General features: G+C 38.7%; 1 protein-coding gene across 1 annotated transcript; it reads left to right on the forward strand.

The window, feature by feature from the left end:
* The first annotated feature begins 1017 nt into the window (after positions 1 to 1017).
* On the forward strand, positions 1018 to 19266 carry LOC149818991 (nucleotide/nucleic acid binding protein). Its single transcript, XM_089985666.1, has 16 exons — positions 1018 to 1315; positions 2108 to 2258; positions 2377 to 2484; positions 2595 to 2709; positions 3414 to 4183; positions 4314 to 4445; positions 5107 to 5196; positions 5550 to 5673; positions 6464 to 6787; positions 8923 to 8987; positions 9223 to 9388; positions 13798 to 13902; positions 13987 to 14088; positions 14523 to 14705; positions 18345 to 18479; positions 18979 to 19266. Coding segments are annotated over exons 2-16 (2568 nt in total). The 5' UTR covers positions 1018 to 1315; positions 2108 to 2256; the 3' UTR covers positions 19126 to 19266.
* The last annotated feature ends 3401 nt before the right edge of the window (positions 19267 to 22667 follow it).

Raw genomic sequence — 22667 nt, forward strand, 5'->3', positions numbered from 1 at the left:
AATAATTTTTGTGAACTTTTTTAGGGTTAAAATTTCAAAGTGTTACAAGTAAGGATAAAAAGGCCAAGAACCCACGAAATTGGTTATCAAGCAAATTTGGCAAATTATGGAGTTTTATGGAAAATAAGTCAAATTTGTCATTCAGTACAATCATTTTTTATTTATTTTTATTATATACATGTCCAAATATGAGATTTAATGATTTAGATCCTGATTTAAGCACATTTCGATGGATCTTACCTAGACCAAGTCTAGATCAATTACTTTGAATACACAATTTGTATGAACCATGATTCGACTCTTATCTGACATGCTTACACCCTAAATTCATGCTCACACATATAGAAAAAAAAACACTCCTAAATATTATAGGGTCAGGGTTTGGTGATAAACAAGGAATTTCAATTAGAATTTGGGTCAAAATCAAAGAGCAAGGAATTTCAATTAGAATTTGGGTCAAAATCAAAGAGCTTCATTAATATATGGAGCTAGGTATGGTTTGTAAAATTTTATAGCAAACACGGGCCCGACTTGAGTTTGGACTTTCGACTAAGAACCATAACTTTTGATGTAAAAAATATTATTTTATTGAGTAAGGTTCACGTACTATTGTCAAGGGATTGGGTTTGGTTTGGACCTAGGTGGAACCATACTTGGACCAGATTTTCGAATATGGTATTGGGTCAACTATAAAAAAAACCTTACCCGAAATCGATAAGAACTATTTGAACCAAGCCCGAACCATACCTGATAAACCATATTTTTTTTATCATTTTTACATTAACTCGGGTCGGGTCCGAGTCTGGTATAAAATTTCACAAGCTGTACTCAAGTCCATGTTTTAATTGAACCTTCGCGTCCGGACCAGGGTCTTAATCCGGTCTTCTTATTTATCACCATAATCGGACCCTATAGGTGTAAAACCCATGATAAAAAAATTTAATTAGCTTTTGGGTCGGACCCGACCGGATCCGAACCGGGTACTCAGCAAACACCGCCCCCCCCCCCCCCCCCCCCGATCTCTTTTTAAGAGAGGGCGCGGGTTAGGGTTCTCCCTCCGCCGCAGCCGCTCGCCCTCGTCCCTCTTCGCCGTCTCTCCTCTCCCGTCCGAGCTCCGGCCATCCACCCCTTCTCCGGTTACCTCTCCCCCTGCGAGCAACCCCCGAACCCTCCGCCCTCGCTCTCAGGCGTTCCGCATCCTGGCAGCCTCCTCCGTTCCCGACCTCGTCGACGCCCCGCGTCGTTTTCTCCCTCTCTCGTTCCTTTTTTCCGGCCACCGTGGCACCAACACCGGCTGCGCCTCGCCGGTTCTCAGGTACCCCCCTTCTCTTCTTACTCTTCTTCTTCTCCTTCTTTTTCTCTTTCGGTCGGGCAGGGGGCGGAGCCCCCTGCTGCTGCCCTCTTTTCGTCAGGCAGGGGGCTCCGCCCCCCTGCCTGTGTTTTCCTTTGGTGCCTCTGCCCTCTTTTCCGTCAGGCAGGGGGGCGGAGCCCCCTGTCTTCGCTTTTCTCCGGCCGGCGCCCCCTGCCTCTGTCTTCTTTTAGCCCCGTTGGCGCAGCGGAGGGGCTGGATCCCTCCCTGCCTCCCTGCCTTCGCAGTGGAGGGGCCGAGCCCCTCCCTGTTCCCCCTGTTGCAGGGGAGGGGTTGGGCCCCTCTCCTGTTGTCTCTGCTTTTGTAGGGCAGACAGGGGCTCGGCCACTGTCTCTGTTCTTCTCCTGCAGGAAGGGGGCGGCCGAGCCCCCTACCCCCCTCTGCTGTTCGGGCATGAAGGGAGCGGGGCTCCCTGCCTCTGCCACTGCCCGCAGGCAGGGAACTCTGCTGCTCTTTTGCAGGGAGCTGGGCTCCCTGCCTACCCGCGCATCGGGGTCCGGTCTGCCGACCACTGCGGGTCTTACCGGACCCGCTTCTTGTTTTGAATCATGTCATGCTAACGTCTTTACGCTTGCGTTGCACAACGGAGCTGGCTCACACCCCGTGGCTTGAGTCCGTGCTTACTTAAGCTCGCAAGAGTACGCAGAACCGCAACCCCACCCGTTGACACTGGTCACCCTTGAATGAAACGAATCTGACCTAAGTCTAATTGGATCAGATCCATGTTCAACTATGCAGAATGCAGCAAGATCTGCCGCAGCAGCCAACGTTCCCTCTAAGACACCGACCGCGGCCTCTCTCTCTAGTTTTTTTCCGATTCAAACCGGGTGTTAGATCCCTTCTTATTCCATTTTCCAGAATAGTCTTCTCGAAATTCTCTGTGAAGAATGTGAGTCTCTTCTTTCCCCTCTCCGAAGTCGAGCTGAATATTTTTGTTTGTCTGTTTTCTGCTTCAGTTTCTTCTTGTTGGATCGAAAAAAATTGGATTTTTTTTCTTTTTTTTTCAGGTCGCGAATATGCGTCAAGAATCTTCCCAAGCACGTCACCGAGGATCGGCTCAGGGAGTTCTTCTCTCAGAAGGGAGAGGTCACCGACTCCAAGATTATGCGAACTGCGTAACTTGCTTTCCCTCTTTGCGCTTCTTCTTCTTCCTCTTTTTGGGGTTCTTCCGTGCTTGTTTTCACCACAATTCGTAGAGTTTTAGTCCCGGTTTTCTTCTAAACAGATATGGCAAGAGTCGACAGTTTGGCTTCGTGGGCTTTCGGACGGAGAGGGAGGCCGGCGAGGCCGTGAAGTACTTCAACAATGCGTTTATGGATACTAGCAAGCTTATATGCGAGGTGGGTGTTTGATTTTCCTTCTTTTCATATTTCTTTTACTTGGGATTGAGCTTGTAGGAGTCTAATTTTTCTGGATTTTCTAGTTTGTTGATTGAGTGCAATCCTTATTCTTCATTTGGTCTGTGAGGTGGGTTTTAACTTTTCAGTATTGGTTTCTTTTGTGATGTCTTCTCTTATAGATTTCTATGCATTTTGTGTAAATTATATGGTAATTGATGAAAAAACCTTATGCTTTAATATAGTACTTCAGCTAGCCATTTGGTATATATGTTTATTGACTTAAGTGTGCCTATTTATGTAGTGAGGGTGACTTTTTCCAGGCTTGCAGGTCTCTTTGGCAATCACCCATAGCTAATGCACTATGTGTGTAATGGTAAAATTTTTAAATAAATAATACTTTTTATGGTTAATAGAAAAGCTTTGGTTATTTTGATTTCTGATACATTACTTGAGAGCCTTGTTGCAGATTGCTTCTGCCAGTAATTTATGAATGTTGTCTTTTGTAATTATGCTTGGTTACCTTTGGTGAAGATTGGATTTTGTTTCCACATTAGTTTCAAATTGTTGTCCGAAGCTGTTTGACTCTAAGAGTTTGTAACTGTAAAAAATGCAAGATAAGGCAGTAATTTCAATCAGTCGTTGTGAGCTTTGATCAGTTTTTTTCTGATTTTTCATGTCTAAGCTCTGAGGTTTTGTTGTTTTAGATGGCTCGTAAAGTTGGTGACCCGGATACTCCTCGCCCATGGAGTCGCCATTCCCTTAAGAATGGAGGCCAAGATGTTGATGACGCTAAAAAAAGTGCTGTGGATGCAAGTGTTTTGAATGATAAAGGAAAGCGGGACACAGCTGGCAGCAGAAATCTAAAGGACTCCAAGGGAGAAAATGCTGATCCTCAGCTTCTAGAGTTCCTCCAGATCATGCAACCACGCACCAAGTCAAAGCTTTGGTCGAATGATACCTTGTTGGCCAGAAATGCTGAAAATATTTCTCAGGTTAATGGCAAAGAAGGACAGCCTTTCAAGGGTAGCAAAAAGCAGTCTATCCAGATGCAGGTGCGACTAAATGGTGGTGACAGTGATGCTGATAATAAATCGGGTAATGCTGTCAATAATGGGTCTGTTGACACCTCTCACAAGAGGAAGTCAGATGTTATTGTTCGTGATGAAGTTGTTTCTGACATGGATTACTTTAGAAGTAGAGTCAAGAAAGACTGGTCAGATTCGGACGCTGATGAGGAAGGCTCCCATGATGAGAGGGCTAGTGGTGGTGATCATACACAGTCAGATGTAAAGGCAGGCCGTGTTACCCAAACAGATGGTCACCAACAAAGAGTGAATGAAGGCAATATTTCAGGTGATGCAGACAGAGAAAATATTGATGGTACTGTTCAGTCATTGGACTTAAACCCATCGGAGAAAGGTGAGGCATTTGACACAAAGCGCCTATTTGTTCGCAACCTTCCTTACACAGCAATGTGAGATCACTTTTTTCTTTGACTCTTCTTGCTTGGTTCAATCTATGCAATCATTCAACTTGTGCAATTTAGTCATAATTCATTGGCTCCATTATTTGTTAATTGGTTTTTATCTGTATGTGAAAACTAGTGAAGATGATTTGCTAGAGCATTTTGGCAAGTTTGGAGAGATCTCAGAGGTGCACCTTGTGTTTGATAAAGAGACAAAGCGCTCCAAAGGGTTTGGCTATGTGCTATACACACTACCAGAGTCTGCAGTCAAGTACTATTTCCTATAACTGTGTTAAGCTATTGTGCTTTTTTCATTTTTAGCAAGATGTTGTGGATGACATGGAATACTCCTCTTGGAGAAGTTAAGGGCTTTGACGTCTTTCTTGCCATGCTTCCAGAGGCTATTTCTCTGGTATAATCTTATTGCTAATAAATGCTGCATAACTATGCTGTGCATGGTCAATAACTCTGGTTTGTCCTGTTTCTGGCATATCATTCTTAAATTCTTTATTGCGTTGTGTGTTTTCTCTTGATATGTATCCTATACACTTCCATTTATCATCTCTCAAGTTTCTTTGGGAGTTCACGTCTATATCATTCACTGATCCACAAAGTTCTTAGATCAATTCTACCCATAATAAAATATTTTTCCCACCATTTTATATATTAGGAAGACTGGTAAAACTTATTTGTCCCATTTTGTTCTTTTCTTTCTCAAAGTGTTCATGTTTCCTCAACATTTTAATGTTCATTGTGGGATGCCTTTCAATACTTTCTGGTTTCTTCTTTCTCTTTTCTCATGTATATTTGATTTATTCCTCCACTGTTTTTTCACAGTAGCTTAATCTTCCATTCTATTTTGTTTGGCAATTCTTAAATTGTTAATCAAGATAGAGGTTTGTAACCTAAATCCTCCCTCTTAATTGTTGAAGGGCACTCGAAGAACTGGATAATTCAACTTTTCAAGGACGATTATTACATGTTATGCCAGCAAAACAGAAGATTCCTTCTGAAAAGTTACAGTAAGTATCTCCACCATTCATATTTTTGAGTATCTTGATTCTTCTTAGGGTAAGTTTTGCAAAAACCAAAATTTGGACAAGTAAAATAAATTTAATATAAGTCATTGTTTGGAGACAACTTTTTTGAAATTTGAAATTAACAAAATAGATAAAATAACAAACTTAAGAATGTCAAATAGCACTATAAAGTTAAAACTTTTATGGTTTCCTTTCTCTCTCATAGGCATTATACACCTTAGTGTTTGAACTTTAAGAATCTCAGATCATGGTCTTTTAAAATTTTAGAAATAAATTGTTTATTGATTGGATGTCCAAGCCCAACTATACTATTTTTTGTTGCACGAAATGTCTAGGGATGATAATGCTTTTGGGAAAACTTCAGTCAAGTTTAGGCAGCAAAAGGAGGAACAGAGGAAGGCATCTGAAGCTAGTGGCAATACACGAGCATGGAACTCTTTGTTCATGCGCCAAGATACTGTGAGTTTTGTCTTTAAACCTAAGTGTCTAATTTATTAGATTTTGTATACTTCACGTAGTCCCTGTTATACATCTTATAAAACTGTAACGGTTTTGGAAAGTTACCAAAACAGTAACATGTTATAATTGCAGAAAAATACAATTTGAGCTTGTTTGGGGAGTGTAAAATTATTCTTGAGGCTAATTGTACTTTTCCGTTGGAAATGGCTAAATTCTGTGCCAGAAACAATTAATTCATGTAAAGGCTGTTGGTCAGTAAGCTGAAGTGCACTTTAATGTTAAGAAGAAAAGCTACTTCCACAACTTTGCATTGAGGTACCATGCATTGAACATGTTATCTCATGTTGTCTGATATCTTTGGCTTTCCATTTTTAAAGTGCATTACATGGGTATGAACCATCCTTTCCAGATCTGGAACTGGGGCCATGATTGCATATTCTTATGTTTTTTAAAGTCCACAGTGATGAATTGATTGGTATTTTCTCTGTGAGCCATAATTTCTTTTTTCCTTGTATCTATTTTTTTTAATTTTGTGTTAGTTACCATTGGTCAATGCTCTACCTTCTTGTAATCATTGGGAAATATTGCCTACTTGGACAGTGGGACTTCTAGGTCATGTTGCCAAATGTTTTTGTTAATCGTTTCTGAGCATATCTTTTACCAATAACCATTGTTTAGATTCTCTGGTTCTCAAAGATGTCAGTTTGTCCTACTTTTGGTTTGATAGTGTCTATACACTATTTTTTGTACTTGTGAATAAATACCACCTTATGTGCATGCTCTGTCACAGGTTGTTGAAAACATAGCACGGAGATATGGTGTTAGCAAAAGCGAATTTCTGAACCCAGAAGCAGATGATCTTGCAGTTCGTATTACTTTGGGCGAAACTCATGTTATTGCTGAGACAAAGAAATCATTAACAGCTGCAGGAGTGAATGTGGCTGCTTTAGAGGAACTTGCTTCTGGAGGGACTGAAAATCTGAGAAGAAGTAACCGCGTGCTTCTTGTTAAGAATTTACCTTATGGTTCCACAGAGGGTGAACTACTGAAGATGTTTGGGAGATTTGGGAGTTTGGACAAAGTCATTCTCCCTCCAACAAAAACATTAGCCCTGGTATTTTACACCCTTTCTTTTAAGGCTCTAATTGTACATCGTTTCCTTTTTTTAAGACGGTGTGTATGAACTGGATAATAAATGGTGGTCTTGGTTAATCATTTACAATCATATGATTCATCATGGGGTAAACTACCTCAAAGATTTGTATTTCAAGAAAGATATTCCATGAACATATCTAGAGAAACTACATGGCAAACACCTGCTGTCTGTTTTCATGATCATATCAAAATAAAGCATAGTTAAAGAAAAGTCTTACTAATAGCAGCATGTTTGATATGCTAATCATCAGTAAAATGAAATCACGAGGTCAAAACTCCACATAACATTTAGATATAAAAGCTACACTGCAATCTAGTGAGTAGTCTTGTTCTGTTAATGATAGTACTCTGTTAATGTTGTTGATTTAGAATTATGATTTCCAGACAAATCTTCAAATATTTTGATAGAAGATACTGTTTCCCACCAGGTGTCATTGTTAACCTCTCAGTGGCCCAGCCCACTAAGTGTTTTGCAATTTGTATTGAATTGAAATTTCTGTTCAGCCTAGTTAGTGAAATAGTTCATGATAGAGAGAACAGATGCCAAACATCTCTCCAAGATCTTGAATACTGCTTATGTGTCTACTACTGACTGATTTAATAGCGCTCACAAAATATCATGTGTAAAAGTCTACTTGGAAGTGATTAGCCATGTGACTTTCGTTTTGAAGTTTCCTTTCTATAATACATCTTCCTTTGAGGGGTTTGCTAATGCAGTGTGCAGTTGGAAACTGCATAAGAGTCGTGCCTTGTTATCTCTATACTGAGAAAATCATTGACCAAAATGTCAATTGGTCAATGGTGTTTACTAGTCTTGAACTTAATTTATTGACTATCATCTTACAGATATTCTACCTTCAACGAATCAGTATCAATAAGTTGGATGTAATTTTGTCCTTCATTTGTTTGAGCCTAAGGGCATGTTTGCTTTGGTCACAGGTGAGGTGAACAATCACAGTTGAGCAGGTAGAAGCTGTGGTTGTTGGTCACAAGGTCAATCTTGTGACCAACTTTCACAAGATTCAAGACTAAAATACTCACAGCTGGCAATCACAATCACAACTTGTACTTTTCTCATGTTTCACTAACCTTGAGAAAGTGTTGTGATTGTGATTTACAATCACAGGACAGGGCATTGCAAACATGCCCTAAAAGAGATAGCATGACTACTGGCAAATGGTTATTCAGAAAAGGAAAAGGGCTGCTGAGAAATGGATAATGGTTATTTATGTTCTCCGGTCTTTCTTTTTAAAAGTGGTTGGCCAAATGTGTTGCTATTCACAAAACCGTACCTAGTTGATATTCTTCCTCACTTGGGCATGCCTTGGTGACATGCCTTTAAACACCCGTGTCAGCACACATGCACACACATTTTTCATGCGGCTTTTGCTATTGCCTATTAACCTAATTGCTCCTGATGGTTGACTTTATGATGTACATTAGTAATGTTCATAAATGATGCAGTGTTTTGAAATTGCTGGTTGATCCAATGTGATCAGTTATTGTTGGGAACGACTTTCAATTGTCTTTTCTCTTTTTGGTAGTTGGTATGTAATACTAGTTGGTGGTTAGTATTACTGACCACCACCACCGGGGCTCCACGTGGTTGGTAGAAGCTGTCAGTGCTCGTCTCCCTGTGGTGCAATGTTGCAGGTTTAAAAGCCCCAGTGGTACATTGAATTATAACTGGCGGGAGTCTGCCTAACCCCAGCTTGCCTTTAAAAACAAATGTAATACTATTCGGTGGCCCTTTTGGGTGTTTGATGCTTGTTTGTTTGTTACAAAGACTTTGTACTTTTCTTTATAATATATTTTTCTTATTTTCCTTTTCCTTTAAGAGTAGTACACTAAGGACTTGGTTTTCATGTTCTTCTCATTGCTTTCAAGTAATTTAGATATAGATGGAACCTTGTCTTTATTATATTTCATGTGGAAATGTTTGCCTCTTTTTTCTCATTCAATGGTTATCCTTTTGCTGATGAAGTTCTCTATAATAGGTATGTTCTTCTCATCATTTATGGTTCCTATGAATATTTTGACAGCATGCCAACTTTTGTCAACTCTTAAAAGTTTTTTCCTCATGAAAAATTTCAGGTTATTTTTCTTGAATCTGCTGAAGCTCGGGCAGCTTTCAAGGGACTTGCATATAAGCGCTACAAGTATTCTTCCGTTTCCCCTCTTTATTTTTGTTTTGAATTGTTACTCTTCAACGTTATCAATTTAAAGAGTTCCAGGGTCAGGCTTGGAGTTATTTTCAGAATATGGTATATTCTGATCATTTCTGCATAACTGAAAAAAACTTTAGCTAGCATGTTGTTTGGAGATGTTTGTATATTAACTATTATTCTCTTTGGAGGAAACAGTGAAGGAGCTTAACTTCTTTCTTGATTTCAGAGATGTTCCATTGTACTTGGAATGGGCCCCAGACAATATTCTTTGCTCAATTCATGCGGCAGGTGCTGGGCAGCCGAACAGTACTGTTGGTGAAAAAGATAAAAGAATGGTGCTAGAACAAAAATTCATAGAACTATCTGAGGATATTGATCCTGATAGGCTTGAGGTTTGCCACTTCACCCACTCTCTCTCGTTCATGCTTCTTTTTTAGTTAAGCTGGGGGAAAGCTTGGGTAAAGTCTTTTTACCTCACCTCTTGCTGATCAAAAGCAATTCCTTAAAAGTGATTAAATGATTCATAGGAGGGTGTAAGGTGGTAACTGGAATGGATAAAAGAGCACTAGAATAAAAAGGTGGCTAGGCATAGGAATGAAATAAGCCCAAATAAATTTTTTAATCCATCTATAATCTTCATTTGTGCAAGTCAAGGCAAATAAGATGCTGGAGTTTTCAAGGAAATGGTGTCCATACACGAAGCCTAGTTATGGAGATATTGCATGTTACTTTGCAGTCAAATGAGCTGCTAGTGGTCCTCACTGCTACCTCTGTCCTTATACCCAGCTGTTGCCCCATCTCTTAATCTAAGCTCTCAAGTTTGCTCCTCTATGGATCAATCTTCCCTACATTTCTTTATTACTTCCACCCAAAGAGTTGATAAAAGAGAAAATTATTAAAAGCACTTAATTATTGAAATACTACTTGTGTTGGAAAATTTCTATATCATGGATCATGTGTTTATTGTATTGATTACACATTTAAGCTACACGTCTGAACACAATTTTTTACTTCTCTGGTTAGTGAGTTTTCTGGAGGGTCTGATACATGGTACTCATGTCCAACTATGACACCCATCTTTATATGTAGGTAGTTTAGCTTGTGATCATCCTTCCTATGTCACCTGGGTATGGGTACGGAGGGTACGACACGGCGATTTCAAAAAATAAGGGTACGGGGACACAGCTATATATATAAGGTTTGGGTCTGGATCATATGTGGATCCATATTAAGGTCTATATGTAATTTTCGAAAAAAAGAGGGGAATGCAAATTTAAAAACCATAGTTTTTGTATTTGTGTAATTTAAAAAAAAATGAGGGGAAATGAAAAGTTTTTCAGGGAGCCCTACCTCTACCTACCTTTTTCATTTATGAAGGTGGCAGGTTCTTGAAATTATCCCTCTCCTTTCCTTCTAAAGAGAGAAAGAGAGAGGGGGTATTTTCAAGAACCCCTTGCTCCCACCCTTTTTTCCTTTATGAGGGGGCAGGACAGTTCTCAAAAATACCCCTCTTTTTTTCCTTTTAAAAGAGAGATAAGGGGTATTATCGAGAACCCCCTGCCTCACTCGTTCGATGAAGAAGACCAACCCCAGCCCCACTGTCCCTCTCTCTCTCTTTCGGTACGAAGAAGAAGAACAAGGAGAAGACAAAGAAGATGGAGGAGGAGGTAGGTACTTCTCTCTCTCTCTCTCTCTCATTCTTTCCTCTCATCGGAGCTCTCTCTCTCTCTCTCTCTCTTGCTGAGGGTGGGAAGGCGAGGTTTGACAGAAAAAAAGCGAGAATGAGTTTTGGGTTGGGTCTTAGTTGGACCCGACCCGACCCGTGGGCCCATGTACCCATGCCGCACCAGGTACCCACGGGTACATGGCCTGATTATTCATACCCCGGTAACATAGAGTGTATCCAAAATCACACCAGCAGACTTTTCCATTTTCTATTGGGATATAAAGATCTTTCCTTTTATGTGGAGGCTATCAAAACTAGATATTACATATTGATGGAAAGCCCTGATACAGGTTTAGAAAATTTTGTTGCAATCCATGGTCTCCATAATCAGTTATGTGATCCTTGGCAAATAACAAGATGCTGTTTTCACATAAAACATGCATGATGTTGAGGGTGACTTTTCTCTCAATCTCACACCACTGGTTTTTAACTTAAAACTATTAAGAATTATATTCATTTAACCCTAACCAAGTCCAATTTTATCTATATCATATATATAAATACATAAATGCACACATACACGTAGTGTTAACTTAAAACTATTAAGAATTATATATACCCTCCCCACACCCCCACACTCAAGTTTTTCTTAAGTGTCGCATCTGCACCCGTATCCACACTCACATCCGCATTCACACCTATGTAACATAGCCCCAAAGGTCAAAGTCCATTCTTCAAGTGAGTATATTTGGAATCTTGGATACCCTGTCAACCAAATTTATGGCCTTTCTTTGATAGTTTTAGGGACTATCTGCCATTGTGATGTTTTGATCCATGTTAAATTGGTATTTCTAACAGGCTCCCTACTAGGGTTGTACCTGTACTAGAACTGGGTATTCTTGGGTATGGGTCAATTGAGTTTTGAACTTGATCAATTTTAAACATTTTATGATCCAATGAATGTATACTCTAAGCTCGACATCAAAGTGTATGCTATTAAGTTATTAACTACTATCTATGTCACATGGGTACAAGGTGTAAGTTCTGGCACGGACGTGGGTTTGACAGTCTGACACGACAATTTAAAAAAAATGTAGGGGCGGGGGTACACTATATATATTGGTTTGGATTTGATTAAAATACAAACCCATGTATTTTGTGTTTTTTGGGAACGAAAGAGGGGAAGAGGTGAGAGGGGCAGTCAAAAGGGTTTCGCCTCTCTCTCTCTCTCTCTCAGGAAGATGATGAATAAGAACAACCGAATAACAGAGTACGCCTCTCTCTCTTTCTCATTTTGTCTTTCTTCTTCATACTAACAAATATCATTATCAACTATATCTTGATGAGGCTATTTCTCGCGATCTTATAGGTTTGGTGATAAATCTCGGGGCTTAAAAGCTATAAAAAATAACAAAAATAGGAAAATATCATTTTTAGACATGAATACATAAATAATAAAAGAAATAAGTAAAAAATGTAAAAGAAAGAAGAAAATATATTTAAAATATAAAAATAAATAAAAACAGTAACACTAATTGATAATATCATGATATTCTCGTGATAATATCTCAATATTATCAAATTGGTGATTCAAAATATCATGATATTTTACCTATATTATCGTTTGCTGAATTTACAGCGATAATGTCATGATACTTTGAAAATATCACCAATATTTGTGACTATGCTCTTCCTCCTCCTCTTGCTTATCTTCTTACTCTGCCTCTTTTTCCTTCTTTCCCTCTTCCTCTTCTCCTTTCCTCCACCTCTTTCTCCTCCTTCCCCTCTTCTTTCCTCCTCTGCCTCTTTCTCCTCTTCCTCTAAAAAAAATTCCGTATTTCGGGTCAGTGGTGACTGGTCTGGATTTGACTCGGCCCAGGATGCACCTGGTGCACGGGTGGTACCTGCCACACCCAACATGGATGCATCAGGCTCCCTGATGCACCCATGTGACATATCTATATATTCGTTGATCATTTTTTTTATAGAAAATATGAGGGTTAACTCCCATTGGATTCGAACCTAAGATCCCTCGTTTATGGCATGCAACCTAACCATCCAGCTATCTCATTTGACCCTCGTTATTTGTTAACTAGACACTTTTAACAAATTTTTAGAATTTTAGTTCATAATTGACAGTCTATAACTTCATATTAAGCATTTTCTAAAATGTAGCATAATTGCACTTTTTTGTATAGTTCAACCCGGATCCAATTGTTTTTTTTTCCAAAGAGAGAAGAATCTACTTTCTTGAACTATATTAAATCGGACTCATTAGATGTGGATCCTAACTTCACACAGGCACATGCTGTCATGCATAACATATTTTCTACAGTCTTTTATATGTACAAACAACTTCATTTTTTTCTTTTTTTGCAAATCGAACCCTGTAGACATGATTTACATGGTTTGTTTAGTGTGAATCAGTGATCCAGTCAGCAGATTCCAATGTGAGCATATCTTTTTCCGTCGATTAAAAAATTGACGGTCATAATGCACCAAAATTTCTTGACTTAGAGAAAGGTTTTTTGTTTGGTCAAGAAATCACAATCCAAGCGTCAATTCCTAACAAATTGACTGCGCTGAACATATCTATGGTGTCAGATTGATATAAACAGCTTGCACCTATGATTTCTCGGTTAGATTGTATCTCCGGTGGTCCAGCCGCGAGGGGTGTCAATGGATCGAATGACCTGAATCCAATCCATACCGGATCCTATAGGGTCAGGGTTTGGTTACAAAAAAGGAGGTCCGATTAACTATCCAGGTCGGACCCATGAGTTCCAATTATTAAATGGGTCACGTATGGTTTATTAAATTTTATACCAAAACCAGGTCCGACCCAAGTTCTGATTACGATCTGTATTTTTTCAATGTAAAAAGCTTAAAAAATATTATTTTACCAGTTATGGACCTGGTCTGGTTTATGTAATTCTTATCGGATCTGAGTATGGGTTTTCTTATAAAAAATCCAGTTGGACTCGAATCTGGATCCAATACCTGCATCAATTAGTCGGATCCGGGTTTGGACCCACCCATTTTAGCGGGGGTCGACCCCTACCAGCCACTTGTAATATATATATATATATATTGGTTGTTTCTATTTTGAACTTTTTCTCATTTATATGATTGCAGTCTCGTTCAGTTTTCGTGAAGAACCTAAATTTTGCTACTTCTGAAGAGTCTCTTAGGAAGCATTTCACTGAAAACTTGAAGGCTGGAAGTATCCTAAGTGTTAAGGTAACATACCACTATATCAGTGAATTCTATGATGTTTTTTGAGCTTTTCTTCCTTAACATGGATTTTGCTATTGAACGTTGTAGATAAAGAAGCATGTAAAAAATGGAAAGAATCTCTCAAGGGGATTTGGTTTCATGGAGTTTGATTCATTGGATACTGCAAAGACATCATGCACTGATTTACAGGTATATATATTTGTCTGTCTGTAAAATGGGTTCCTTTTTAGCCACATTAGCCTTTTAGCTAATTCTACTTGGTACCTATGTCAGGAATATTGCTGATACATTGATTTAATGGAATTGTTTCCTGACGTTCTAACTACACATGAAGCATGTGGACAATAATGCGAAGTATTCATTTCATTAGTAATGTGATTTGTTCTGAATTAGCAATAAAATCATGATTTTTGCCAAACTTTTTTCATACTTCACATGAAATTTTTCCATAATTTTCCCTAGAAAACAATTCTTAAGAGCATTGGAACTATTTCCTTGTGGAGAGTACCTTGAGAATAGCAATTTTAACTCTGCTTGTATTAGCTTTGACTATGAATCCAGTACCATCTTCTGGTTATTGGGGCATGTTTTTGTTGGAAAAATAATAACTTTGCATGTTACAGGGAACTATTTTAGAAGGGCATGCATTAAAGTTGGAACTTTGTCATGGCAAAAAAGGTACAAGTGATGGAACAGTGTCCTCAAAGGCAGAGAAGGATAAGAGTTCAACAAAATTAATTGTGAGAAATGTTGCCTTTGGGGCAACACAGAAGGATTTGAAACAACTGTTTAGTCCATTTGGACAGGTAATGTTCATGGATCTATGCTTGATATAACCATATACCTTATGATCTTATCAAACTGCTAATGCATATTCAAATCATATGGTGGAATAAAAATGCAGCTGCAAAAGAATATGTTTGTGATAGATGTTGCTAATTCTTGACGTGAACCATGTTTATAGCAATATGGTTCATTTGTCACTGTCTATGAAGACATATTCTGGGTTTTTGAACAATATTCTGGGTTATTATTTGGTTTCCTTTGTTTTTTGTCTTTTTTTAGGTTGATGTCTGGCATGATATCACACAATTAATTGTTAGATTCACAATCCTAAACAGAGTGTCCATGTCATTCGCCTGTTTGCACATTGTTAATGATGAATAGCATTTATGCAAAGAGTTGCTTGCCACAATTGTGTGTCATGTAAGAATATTTGTTTGATATGGTATGTATGGATTTGTATTTGCTACAATCGATTTTACCTACAATTGAGTTTGAATCTCATCATGTGAGTTGTTTTGACTTAATCTAGCCTCATAGATGTGTTCAACATGCTTGATTTAGTAGGAATTGACTCTTGGGTCATGTTTTTTCATTAGAAAAACATGTTTTTATGAGTTAGATTAAATTGATACATTCATAATCGTTGTTTTATGGATTGTCGAAAGAAACCTGTATACAGATTGGATTCCGATGATAAAAAAGCTGGCTCTCACTCAATAAAACATGTAGATCACATCTGTGGTGTTAGATGTGACAAAACAAACCAAAAAGGGGGGGAGCGTGTTAAAATGTAAAATACACATTTATATTATAATAATAATATTATTATATTATTATATACTTTTCTATTTCTATTTTTTTCTATTTTTATCTTGTTTTTTATCTAGTTCAAATTGAACTAGATAATAATGTTTTGGTCAAGTTCTGATTGAAACTTGACCAAAGCTCTAGCCGTTGGAACTAGTCCAACGGCTAGAATTCTAGCCATTGGACTAGTTCCAACGGCTAGAGATGAGCTCTCCTCCTTTCTCTTGTATAAATAGGGGTGCATCCCCTTATGTAATGTGTGCTCTCCAATGTTTTTTAAGCATTTGTTCTCATAAATAAAGTGTGTTATTTATTTAGTGTTTTTTCCATCTATACCCTTTTATGGGTATTGTCTAAAGTATCTTTTAGATACTTCCTTTTAAGAGATTCAAGTTCATTCGTGGAAGACGACCATTTCATTACAGAGCGCTACTTTGATAAGTCGATTTTATTTAAAATCGACTTATGTAACATAAACATGACATTTTGGTCGTCATACCCGTGTCGACACATGATGACATGGGTGCGGGTACCGGACCCAGTGTGGGTACTCCTGGGTTCGGTGGCACTACTTCGGGTCGGGTCCAACACAAACCCAACCTAAACTAATTTTTTTAATGGTTTTACCTTGGTTCGGGTCTCTCACTCTCATCGTCCTTCTTTCTCGACCTCCCCCCTTTCTCTCTCTTTGGTCTCGTCTTGACTTTCCTCTTTCTCTCTCTTGTTTCCCTCCTCTCTCTATTTCCCTCTCTTGATTCTGGTTTCCCCTTTTCTCTCTCTCTCTCTTTTCTTTGCTATTTTGTCTTCCCTGTCTCCACCCTAGCCAGCGGGAGGAGGGGAAGAAAAAGAGAAACAAAAAGAGTAGGAAATAAAAGAGATGGAGGTACCTACCTCCTTGCTTCTTCATCTTCTTATCTTGCTCGTTCTCCTTCTTCATGTGTGTGTGTGTGTGTGTATATATATATATATATATATATATATATATATATATATAGAGAGAGAGAGAGAGAGAGAGAGAGAGAGAGAGAGAGAGAGAGAGAGAGAGAGAGAGAGAGAGAGAGAGAGAGTACCCCCTTCCCTTGAAAATAAAAGAAACAAATTTCAACCCACCCCCTTATTTAAAAAAATCATTTTACCCCTTGTTTCTTTTCTTTCATTTAAAAGTGTTACCCACTCTCTCTCTCTCACACACACACACATAACCGTGTCCCCGTACCCACATTTTTTGAACTTGCCATGTCATTACCCTCCTTACCCACACCCGTACCCATGTGACATAGAAATCAACTGTATCAAAAGTTTAACCTAGTAGGTGTTTACCACACTCTTAGCCTTAAGACTACCCACTGCTCTTCATTAGTAATGGATTTTAGCCGACATTGAAACCTTTTCTTTATTTGAGAACATCTTCTTTCCCAGCAAACTTGAATTTTGGATAATGGGGAAATATTCAAGCCCATGCTACAAGTCATCCCCTTTATATACTTCATATTTACTTTGATCTTGCATTGCAGTTTTTTCTAAATTCCTAATATATATCCACTTTTTACTAACAACCGGTGTTTTAAAAGTTTGGATTTGTTGTGCAATAGGCGAGCCTTTTGTGCTTTGTTCATGAGCAATTTTCAAAGGCTTCCACTCTGATACATATGTGAAACTTACACCTCTTACCCAATGAGGCAGGTGCCTCTCTGAGAGGCTTTACACCCTATCATAAAGGTGTGGTCCTCTCAATACCTCATAAGCATATTCCTGCTACTTTTAACAAAGTCTAGATACTTAAAAAATCAAGATACTTTGTAAACTTTGGGGGCTTAAATACTAGATCTAAAGAAACGTGAAACATTTAAATATTTTCTAAGTAAAATTTCAATATTCTAAAGAGTGTTCCCCCATGTGATGTTTCCTTTGTTGATTTTCAAATAATGGTTGCATGTCTATTAAAAGATTTGATATGTGCAAATTATTTTGTGCATCTGGTGACATTAGTTTTATTGAAGATGAGATAGTTATGAACACCCAGCCAGAGTTGGTTGATACTCCATTTTGACAGCCGTTCCATATCCCTTTATATACCAGGCATACTGGAAACTACATAAAAATAGCCGTATCCATGTGATATAGGTTCTGTGTAGGAACCAGATCGAAGTCGGCTATTTGGTCCAAACCTGATACAAACTGCGCTTACACTCAAGTGGAAATTGCTCGGATTTAGCAACTGCATCAAGGATAATAATAGTTTAAAATATAAATAAATTTTCCATCATCTTGTGTGTTTCTGTGGTATAGATACCTATACCTGGCTTGACCGGTTGACGTTCACAGAACATTCTTTCAGGTGTTAGAGCTGAAATGATGAGTAAAGCATTAAATAATGCATGTTATTGTTTCCCATTCAGATTTTCCTCAGTCACCGCAGTTTGTTGATTGAATTAATTGTAGACATAAAACAATCTGAACTGGAACAAATTGTCTTGTCTGCTTTTAAGAAAAGATGGGGTTTTCATGATTTTCTGACCTATCCCTAATTATTGGATGGTGAAGATGAGTTGGCATAAGAAAAATATTAATTTGAAGCATTAGGAATTGGCTTGCTAGTCCTAAAGAACTAATCATCATAAGATACTAACTGGAGCATATTGCAAAACTGTTTCTGTATTAGAGAATCATCATGTTCATCGACATTGTTTCTTTCTTCATTGTTCATCTTTATTGTCATGGACATTTGTATATGATACATCACACTATTTCTTGTTACACTGGACTTTGTAGCCTGCTCGATTACTCACTGCTCTTTAAATGTTCATGTTCTTCCATATGCATTGTTGACTAACATTTCAAGCAATTATCAGATTAAACAATTACGGTTGCCAAAGAAGTTCGATGGGAGCCACAGGGGCTTTGCTTTTGTCGAGTATATGACCAAACAGGAGGCTCAAGCTGCATTTGATGCACTCTCAAGCTCCCATTTGTATGGTCGCCATCTGGTAAGGTTTAGACATGATGCAATAATGCATGAACTGCACACATCAATGGAGAGTCATAAACATTCACGTACTACATGTCCACCTCCTTGACACATTTTGCATGAGTTCCTACCTCGTCTGGTCTATGCTGTGCACAACCTTTGACTGCTGTATTTCTAAAGTTTGTCCTATTTTCTGAAGGCTCCAAAGATTTATGATACGGCTTTGTAGTGCAGGCAAGCACAACGTTGTCACATATGTGTGCATGTCATACGTGACTTGGTACTAGACAATGACAAAAGTTCTAAACAGTGTTTTTCGGGCACACATTTTATGTGAGGTCTCCAACGAAAAAATATCACAATATTGGTAGCTGTGGGAATCGTCTTAGTTGTACATTCATGAAGATTTGCATCGATAGACTTGCACTCTTAGTTCCTTGTCCTGAGGGTTCTGTCCATTTTTTTTGTCTCCCATGTGTGCTCTTTTGGAGAGAGCTAACTTTCCAATGCATTCTCAGGTTATAGAACGAGCCAAGGAAGGTGAGAGTCTGGAAGAATTGCGAGCTCGCACAGCTGCTCAGTTTGGTGATGGTGTAGATGGGGTTGGGAAGCTGTCCAAGAAGAGGAAACAATCGTCTGTGGATGAAGCCAATGTCAAGTTTTAGAGAATCAAGACTTAGATGCCCCCCCCCCCCCTCTGTCTAGTTTCTGCTAATGGTTTTGTTATTTTTTTTTGGGGGGGGGGGGTGTTGTGGGGTGGTTGGGTTGTGGAATATCTATGACATTATTGATGACATTCCACCATCCCTATTTTGTTCTTTTTTAGGGCGTTAGGCGTGCCCACTTAACCAGCTAATGGATTTGAATCCTGATCATTCTCCGTCGAATCCAGTTGTAATTTCTTAACGAGTCAGAACTGACTACATGTCCTTGTTGCTGAGACATGGATCTACATTGTTTTCGATTGAACCTAGTCTGGCCTATTTACAGGCCTACAGATCTTCATTGCTGTAGGACATATACTGGCCATGGATGGGGAAACCACCCCAAACGAGTCAGAACTGACTACAGGTCCTTGTTGCTGAGACATGGATCTACATTGTTTTCGATTGAACCTAGTCTGGCCTATTTACAGGCCTACAGATCTTCATTGCTGTAGGACATATACTGGCCATGGATGGTTTTTTTTCCATATGGATGGGGAAACCACCCCAAATGGGTGTAAACCCAGTTGCACCCCTCGACCCCAAGGAGCCACCGGCTTCGGCTTCTCCAAGGGGGTTAACACCCTTGGGAATCGAACCCCGTCTGCCTGTTTGACTGCTGAGGCCCCTACCAACTACGCTAACCCTGGATCAGGCCTTGGATGATATTTCGTCCACATTGCATGGACTTGGAGTTGGAGCTTAGTATCGGTCCATTTCCTGTATTCTACAAAGGGAGCAGTTCACGTTTGGGTTATATGTAACCCATTTAACTGGTTGTGTTTAGCTGCTGCACCGGATAAATCTGTTCATGTAAAATGGTTGTGTTTTCAAAGTAAAACTGGTACAAGTATTCACGGATCCAGATCTGGTTAGATTATCTTGTAATCTAGATTTATTCGGGAAATGACACTTGGGTCTAAGCGGTTCCAATCATAATCGGCATTTACCAATGTTATTAAACAGTGATGGCGCGTTCGTTTCTGTCATGTGAAACAGTCTCCGACTGCAATGGAAAACATCCAGTCTAAATTTCCTGAAACCTGTCCCGTGTTTGAAAAGAGACCACTTTGTTTCCTACTGATATTTTTTATCAATGGTGTATGGGACATGACACGTCTATTACAAACACCGTTTGTGCTGTCCGTGTGGTGTTTGTCCAATGGATCAAAGGCGTGCTTGGGGATCTCTTAATCTGAGAAACCAAGGAATTGTGAAGCCAGGCTTTTATCGATTCATCAGCCATGAAGGTGAGCATGCGGAAAGTTCATGCCTTCAGAGGGTTTTAAAGGCAAGCTTATTTAGCTAACTGCATCAAGCAATTCAAGTTAGGCATCATGTGCATTTCGGAAACTAAATTTGGAGCTTGTAGGTCACAATAATATAATAAAACTTCACTTCAAAGCTTCGGTGGGACGATCAGGAGGCATATTATGTGAAAGGAGGGTTTTATATATATATATATATATATATATACGGAGAAACTGCCCTCAAGAACCGTACTTTACGATCATTGCCCTGGTAAAACTCTGAGGGGTGACCCCTTGCCCCTCTAGAGCCGCCATGCTTCAGCTTGTGCAAAGGGTTACACCCATGAAATTTTAACGCCTAGCGGCCTTAAGCCCCATCCCACTACGCAAAACCCCTTTGCGGCATGTGGAAGGCTTGGAAGACACCTCTCGATAATTTATGAGGTTTTAGCATGTTAAGGTATTTCAAGCCACAATAGCATAATTGTAACTAGTATGAGATTCAAAATCTCATCTCAAAGACTCTATTCTCATGCATGTATTTTTGAGTCCTTTACAAACTCAAATATGCATTTCATCTAAAATATAACAATTCTATACATACAACTCATGTTGAAGAATCACAAATACATGAAATCATTTATGGTATCAAGGCTAATTCACATGCATTCATTCTATAATCACAAGAAAGGTGTCCTTATACAATATATTATTAACTAAAATGCTTATAATTTTTCTTACCTCAAATGCAAAAGCTAAACTCTAGTATACGGTAGAGTCTCTCATATGATCATTACATAAGTATGTTCATATTAATAAACATGATTCTTTATATTTTATCAAAATTACTAAAATACTCTTCTTGAGATAATCTGTCAGACCTCGATTTTTGTGCCCTTAGTTTGATCACAATCATAGGACATACATATTCTTCTCTACAACACGAATCCAACACACTAAACCTTACTTAATTCTGAGTTTAGGGTACAAAGTTATGATCATTTTATTAATTTGATATCGGGTCACACATACAAGGGTAATTTAGTTATTTTAATTGACTACGATCTGACCTGATTAAGCCTAGGTCAGATTGGGCTCGGTCTGAGTTTAAAACACTGGGTTTACTGAACCTAGTTCGAATCCAATTGAGTTTGAGTTCAGACTCCATTGAACTCTCTGAATCCCATATCGGATTCGTTCACTAAGTGATGCAGATCCATACCCAGTTTGGTGCAACTGAACTGGACCCAATCTATTCTAGCTGGGTTGGTTCAGTTCTGTCTCAGTCAGAGACAGTTTGGACTGGTTCAGTTCAGTTCTAGTTAGGAATAAACTGAACTGAATTCAGTTCAGTTTTAATAAAAAACAAACTAGATTAGATCAAGTTCAGTTTTAATCTGGATCCAAAACTACTCCGCCTAATCACAGGCTGGATCCAGACCTAATTCAGTCTGGGTCTGGTCCATCCTGAGCTAGTCCAGACCAACCGAATCAAATTGGAACCAGACCTCAGTTCAATCTAGACCCAATTCAAAAAAATTGAGTAAGAGCCCAACCCGTCCCGTCTCTTGTTCAGCATGGTTTATTTGCTAAGGAATTAGGGCACGTTCAAAAAAATTTTTTTTTTTGATATTTACACGGAGACACCACCCTCATAGAGTAAAGCACGATAAATATTTGGTGCTATTGAAGGCACACAAGTATTAAATTGGAAATCATAGGTTCAAGCTTTTATGGACTCAATCTGACCGTAAGGATGATTTGTCACTAAGAAATCAAACCTTGAATGTATTATTTCAATCTAAAAATATGTTTTTTCGAGACGTAAAATTTTAGTGCATTGTGAGTTATTGATTTTGAAATCCTTAAAGAACCTGCTTATATATCACATTTACATGATCGAAATACATTTTCTACAGAACAAATCTTGCAGATCACCTTCATATGATTTGACCAAAAAAAAATCCACAAAAATATGAAAAGAAGGTGATTTTCTACTGGCAAGCGCAATTGAAAAGAGAAGCACTTAATCTTAGGTGCCGGAGAAAATACACATTCCTTAACTATCAATTAGAAGGGAAGACGCTTAGCAGGTGTATGAGAAAAGGGAGAAAAGTTTTCACTACTAATCAAGCAGGCGGAGCAAGTCAAGTTGATTATGAATCAAAATCATCTTTCATTTTAGGGCAACTGAAGTTCTCATACCATTCTTTCCAGTGAGGCCCCCAGCCACTACCTAGCTTTTGTTTGCTT

Source organism: Nuphar pumila, chromosome 13, assembly GCF_984573655.1.
Source record: "Nuphar pumila chromosome 13, dmNupPumi1.hap1.1, whole genome shotgun sequence".
In the NCBI taxonomy this organism is placed as follows: Eukaryota; Viridiplantae; Streptophyta; class Magnoliopsida; order Nymphaeales; family Nymphaeaceae; genus Nuphar; species Nuphar pumila.